This window comes from Larus michahellis, chromosome 6 (genome assembly GCF_964199755.1).
Source record: "Larus michahellis chromosome 6, bLarMic1.1, whole genome shotgun sequence".
NCBI classification, from domain to species: domain Eukaryota; kingdom Metazoa; phylum Chordata; class Aves; order Charadriiformes; family Laridae; genus Larus; species Larus michahellis.
In genome coordinates this window covers 32031048-32037589 of record NC_133901.1, presented here as the reverse complement: position 1 = coordinate 32037589, position 6542 = coordinate 32031048, and the positions used below count along the sequence as shown (strand labels likewise).

At 52.1% G+C, this 6542-nt stretch overlaps 1 protein-coding gene across 4 annotated transcripts; it reads right to left on the bottom strand.

Annotated features, from left to right (window-relative positions):
- Positions 1 to 1743: 1743 nt before the first annotated feature.
- Positions 1744 to 5825, bottom strand: P2RY1 (purinergic receptor P2Y1). Of its 4 annotated transcripts, XR_012587635.1 has the most exons (3): positions 5586 to 5825; positions 3571 to 4846; positions 2932 to 3066 (listed from the first exon to the last, which is right to left on the bottom strand). XR_012587635.1 is itself a non-coding variant. In XM_074591946.1 (2 exons), exon 2 carries the CDS (start codon positions 4776 to 4778, stop codon positions 3687 to 3689), a length of 1092 nt encoding a protein of 363 aa, XP_074448047.1. In that variant the 5' UTR covers positions 4779 to 4826; positions 5586 to 5821; the 3' UTR covers positions 1744 to 3686. The 4 variants fall into 4 exon arrangements, 3 of the variants coding, with proteins under 3 accessions (XP_074448047.1, XP_074448046.1, XP_074448048.1); XM_074591946.1 differs by having other exon boundaries at positions 1744 to 4826; positions 5586 to 5821; XM_074591945.1 differs by having other exon boundaries at positions 1744 to 4846; positions 5509 to 5643.
- Between the last annotated feature and the right edge of the window lie 717 nt (positions 5826 to 6542).

Sequence of the window (6542 nt, the reverse complement as noted above, 5' to 3'; positions counted from 1 at the left end):
TAACACAGCACAACGAGGGAAGGTGGAACTTTTAGGTGGTCTTCCTGTAGTGAGACGATGAGCTGAATCTCGTTCCTAGTAAACACAACCCATCGTCAGCATTGCTTATTAATTAACAGCCCAAAGGCTGTAGCTGAGATTGCATTCTCTTTGCATATTGGATAGGTCAGAAAGAAATTCCAGTCAAGTGGCTTAGGGAAAGGCTTCTTCCACTACCCCCATCACAGAGGTTTCTGTATGAACACAGGCATCTCCTTGGGCTGGTGGACTGATTGTCTTCCACAAGTACATTATAGTAAGGATAAGTGCCAAAAGGCAAATATTTAAGAACAGACTTGCCAAGCTCCCCAGGAGCTAATGGCTCCAGCTATGACACTGCCTGGAGAAGATCTGCTTGGTCTTTGTCCTGGTGGCGTCCAATCCCCCCATGTCTGACCCTCTGACGGGATGGGCCAACAGACATGATTCTGCCATGTCGCAGGTAAAAGGTACCCATGGGGGAGGAGATCTGAACTCGGTGTGATTTTGCAGTGGTTCCAACTACCCCATGTCAAATACAGCAATGTTTAAAAAAAGAGCAGGAACTTTACATGAAATTGTGAGGCTCAGCTTCAAGTTCCAGCTGGACTCGGAGGAGGCTGTGACATCTTGGTATGTGCACAGCAGGGAGTCACACCGGAGCAGGATGCGGTCTGAGGTGTTAACTCTGCAGGTCATAGCATCTGAAAGACGGAAAATAAACTGTGTGTAAAACGTGTTTAATCATCCCTCTCAGTGTTCGGCAGGAGGCTCCTGTACACTTCTGTGAGGTGAAGATGCCGAGTGCCGTTGCCTGCTACGGCTGATCATCAGTAGAAGCGACCTTCGTTAAATAAAGTATCAGAGCAGACCTCAGTAATGAACCCGGCCAATTGCACAGTTCTCTCCGGCGAGGCAGGATGAAACAGAGAGAGCTTTTAACAGGTTCACCTGGAAAGCACGAAACCAGTTCAAGACCCAGAAGACTGCCGGGTAGACAATACAAGAAAGGCACTGCTGTCCTGAGTTCCAGAAGGTGTATCTCCCTGGTGGGGTGTCTACCCAGACCGTGGGGCTCTCCTCCAGCGTGCCCAGCCTGCCAGAGCTGGGCCTGTAGAGTTTTGTTGCACTTGGGTTTTGTACACACTGCAATCATCAGCCAACTTTGCCATATTAGAGAGACATATTGCGAAAAGGCTGTAAGTAACTACATAAGGACCAACCTGGGCGTGCAGTTTTACATTTTGCTGTGTCTGATTAGGGGAACGTTTTACTTCCTAACTGAACATAAAGACAGAAATCAAGACCACAAAACGCTGGGAAATGAATACAATTTTAGACCTAGAGAATCAGATTCAGAGAATATCCTATTTTTATGCTCTTTTTTCGTTTAATTCATCTGCCATTCCAAACAAGATATGCCTCAGTTGAATGAAGTCTCAAATAATCACATAATAGGAGAAGTCATTTATTGTGAATCAGGCTCATTCTCTGGTGATATAAATAGGCTGTGCTGTTCCACAGTCTTTTGTCAGAGGGGATTAATTAGCAATTGACCCTTGCTTGGGATTTCTTCACTACCTCTACATTTTTCATCTTATAGGGATGAATGAGATCTTAACATTGCTTTAAGAAGCTACGCTTCCTAAGCAGCAATTTAATTTATCCTTAGGCTATAAATCAGTAGTTTAATTTATCACTAGGTCACATATCAACAGTGAATAGTCAGGGTGGAATTGAGTTTATTATAAAGATGTTCTGTTAGAAGACACAGTATTACAGTGATTGAAACATGCTGTTAAATTTTCCATTAATGCCCAATTCTGAATATCAACACGGAGAACCACACTTTACATACTTTACATTTAGCTTTCTAATAAATAAGTTCAATAAATAGGGACTTTGCAGATTAAGAAGCTGTACGTGTCAACAGAAGCTGCTTTACAATGTTGTCAAAAATAACTAGAGCTATTCTTGTTTGTTACCAACCACTGGAAATTAGTAAGTAAAATATAAATATTTTACCCTTACTATGAAGACCGGAGGAACGAAGATCTGTTAAAATCACCCTTAGGATTACACAGAACTTTAATTTTGTACACTAAATTTATAATTTAGAGCATGCTTTTATACCATTTTTAGCACACAATATTTTCAAATACATTTCTTAAAAATACAAGAAATAATTAAGACTGCCCATGTAAGATTTCATCTGTGCTCTGATCACTAGCTCTTGTGTTACACAGCATTGCAGTTTGGCTAATTTTGGATGACCTATTCCACATTTGCAGAAGATATATAATAAAGGGCCAGATTTAGCTTGTAGTATGTTGCAACATCTTGTTAATACAGTAATTTATTTGTCACAGTACAAAAAAAATTAATTCCCCCCAATTATTTGTAAATATAATACATATATATAATCCATTTATATTATTCATTTTTAATAATCATTTTCTTGGGAAACAACTCTTATGTTATCTCTAAAGATTGCCAGAAAGAGAAATACTCCCGTACCAAATGAAAACGCAAGTAACTCGAGCAACTGTAGTTTTACTTGTCCGAAAGGTACCATTACTTTCAGCACACACATTTCTCACATTTTACCCGTAAAGAAAAGACCTCCAGCCGGGCTCCCAACACCGGCAGTCCAGCCTTCGCGCTGCAGCGAGGTGCTGGTCAGCCTTTGGGAAGGGCGGCTCGCCCCGGCTCCGCAGAGCTCATGCAGATGCTCCCCAGGCGAGCCCAGTCCGTGCTCGGCCCCGTCCTGCAGTTCCTCCGGCTGGTAATGCGCTGGTTTTCCTCAGCACGGAAGGCAGGATCGGACCATCGGCTGCTCAGAACCAAATCACCTCGGCACTCCTTTGCACGCCGACATCTGCTCATGAAACGCACCACTACGTGCACGTGCGAAGCAAGCGCCTGCTTGCACCGGCTCCTAGAGGGACCTGCTTATGTCTGCCAGGGGCTGAGGTGTCAGTTCACCTGGAAGCCAATTTGCCTTTAAGTGGGGGGGTGTCCAGATTTTTCATGAACAACCATCGTAATCTGAAAGCATAATCATGCACACATCAGTAAGCCTACCTTTTGCAAAACACCGGCACTCAAAGACTGAATCATAAATGCTACCAAACTATCAAATAATTACCAACACTAGAAGTAGATGAAGAAATAATAAAACTGTAAAGGTGAGATAACTGCATCGTGACTCTGATTTAAATAGTTGTTTACCACGCCAAGTGAGCAAAAGGCTAGGTATGTGGACTGAGCCTCATAAGAGAAGATACTGCTCTTATTTTTATTTCCTATTTTTAAAGAAAGGCTAATTGAGAACATTTTTGAATGTGGGAGACTAGGTCATTAAAAGAGAAGCACTTGAATTGCTTTCTTCCTTTAGGGGATTTACTTCATTTTATTTTGTCTAACACAAGTCAGAAAGAAATAAGAATACTGTAAAGAGATGGAAAGCTGAATTTTGACACATTATTTTCCATTAAAATTCTTCCACATACTTTGCTAAGCTTTTTCTAAGATCAGAAAATGAGGCTTTACCTAAAACAAATCTGAGACACTGGCAGATTTTCCTCACACCCTTGTAGCACTACAGTGTCCTACTGTCTCAAAGAGGAGGACTTTTTTCAAACTGTTCCCAAACCTTTCACATTTGTTCACAAACTGGTATCTCCGTTCTGTTTATACTCTGATAAAATATTGAGAGTCATTTCCTCGCTTTTAGACTGCACGTTGTGTTCACTTCTTCTGGATGATTTCCTGGTCGCCCTGGAAAGCCGCCTTCGAAAGGTATCACCTGCCAGAAAGTAAAGAATAGGGTCGACGCAGCTGTTGAGGCTGGCCAGACCCCTCGTCACTTGGTAAGTGGCATAAACCTTATCGTTGAAGGCACACATTTGTGGAGTCTGAAAATCCACCCTGGCTCTTAGATTTAAGGTCTTCATCACATGGAAGGGAAGGTAAGACACAGCAAAGACCGTCAACACAATAATAACCAGGTAAATCGATTTTCTCCTGAGAGGAGAATTGTCCAAATCTTTGTAAATCAAAGCTTTCACAATCAGCCCATAGCAACCAAGAATCACGATGAACGGGATGCAGAACATAAACACGGTGGTACACATGCTGTAAATGAAGTAACTTCTCAGGTAATCATCGGCTGTTGTGTCGTAGCACGTTATGGTTTTATTTCTCCTTATCCCCGTTCCCGAGTAGAAAAGTATTGGAGAAATCACAGCCACCACAATGACCCAGACCAGGGTGCTGATGTACACTGCGTTCTTCTTCTTCAGTCTCCCCAGCGACTTCAAGGGGTGCACCACTCCCGTGTACCTGTGCACGCTTATGCAAGTTAGAAACAAAATACTGCCGTACAGGTTCACGTGGAAGATGAACCTCTGCAGCTTGCACATGATATCTCCGAAAATCCAGTCCGTTTTATTGAAGTAGTAAAAGATGAGGGCAGGTAGAGTCAAGACATACAAGAAATCGGCCAGCGCCAAGTTGAACATGTAAACTGAGATGCCGCTCCAAGGCCTCATATGGAAGACAAACATCCAGATGGCCACGCTGTTGCCCAAAAACCCAGTGATGAAGACCAGAATGTAGACGGTGGGCAGGTAATAGAACTGGAAGCCAGTTTTGGTCAGGGAACACTTGGTGGTGGCGTTTCCCGCAGACCAGCCACTGCTGGATAACAGGTTCGGTTCAGTTCCATTCAGAGCAGCAGAGAAAAGGACTTCGGTCATGATCCTTCCACCAGAGTCACGTAGGTCTGAGGTGAAGCAACAAAGTCTCTACAGGAACAGTAACACATCTAAATCAAGAAAAGAGCAAAGAAAAGCTAACTGGATGGTGAAACCTGCCCTGCTTTTCTTCAGAGGGTTTCCGAGCTCGGCTGAGCCTCTCCCACCCACGCAGCTCGATCTAGCGTGGGGCGCGGACCGTGTCCCCCGCACGCCGGGAGCCAGGGGACACCCCGGCGGGAGCCAGGGGACACCCCGGCCCCTCTCCCCGCCCCGGCCCCGGAGCGCCGCGCAGGAGGTCGGGGCAGGGCAGCCGAGGCGGCGGCGAGAACGGCAGCGGGCTGGCCCGGCCCTGGGACGCGCCGGCGGGGAGCGGGGAAAGGGACGGGGCGAGCGCCGGGAAGGGGCAGCGGGAGCGGGGCCGGCAGCGGGGGCGGCCGCTCCGCCCGCGCTCCTCAGGCGAGCGCCGCCGCCCCGTCCGCCTCCGCGGCTGCCGGCCCCGTCCCGCAGCCCGCGGCCGCCGCTCCCCTCGGACTGCCCGGCTCCCCCCAGCCCTCCAGCTCCCCGAAGTCACCCCAGCCCGCCCGCCGCCGCTCCCTTCGCTTCCGCCCGTTCCCCTCAGCCCGCTCGGCTCCCCGAAGTCACCTCAGCCCTGCCGGCCTCGCTCCCCTCGCTTCTGCCCGCTCCCCTCAGCCACCCGGCTCCCTCAACCCGCCCGGCTCCCCCGGGTCACCTCAGCCCGCCCAGCTCCGCTCCCCGCGTCGCCCCCAGCCGCCGCCCGGTTCCGAGGATCGCTGGGGCCGCCCCCACCTGCCTCCCCCGGCGCTCTCCTCAGCCCGCGCTCGCCTCTCCTCGCGTCCGCCCGGCGGGGGGCAGCGTCCCGCCCGCAGCTGCCCCGGCCGAGCCGGCTCCCATCGCCGGGCAGGACAGGACAGGGCGGCCGGGGGCAGCGGCTTTAGGGCGCGGGGCGCCCCTCCATGGCGGCGCCGCCGCCGCGGGGAGAGCGGCCGCAGCCCCTCTGCTGCGGAAGGCAGCGCGGCAGCCCCGGGCGGACTGCGGGCGGGACGAGGCGCCGACTCGGCCCAGGGGCGCGCCGCCCGCCCCCCGCACCGCCCTCACAGGCGGGCGGCGCTCGCCGTTCCCCGCCCGCCCCACATGGCGGCCGGGCCGGGCCGGGCCGGGGTCTGCGGGCGGGGAGGGAGCGGCGGCAGGGAGGGGCCGGTGCCGGACCCGTGACCCCCAGCCGACACGCCCCGTGCTCCTGGCGACAGCCGCCACCCTCAGGCCGCACGCGGGGCATGGGGCTCCGATGGGCGCTGGCTCCAGCCCAGCTGCGGAGGCGGTAGCGGAGCACACGGGTGCGCCCATGCGGCACGGCGGGCGTGGCAACGCCGGCGAGGCCAGCGCCAGTGGTCACGGCCAGGCGCGTGTGCCATGGTCACCCCTCTCCAGGGGCTCACGCCGGCACCATGGTGGCACGGCACGGGCACGGGCACGCGGGATAGCCCAGTGCTGCCCAGGCAGAGCTGCGGCCTGCCCGGTGCTCCAGGGCAGCGGGGGCAGAGAAGGGCAGGGTGCCGTCCTGCCCTCCGCAGTGGGGGAGCAGGGGACACCACGCCTGGGCTAAGCCCCGTCCCGCCAGCACCAGTACAGGCAGTGGGGCGCAGTCAGCGGGGTACGGATGGTGGGGCGCAGGCAGCCGGGTGCAGGTGGCGGGGCGCAGGCAGCGGGGTGCGGGCAGTGGGGCGCAGGCAGTTGGGCAAGGGT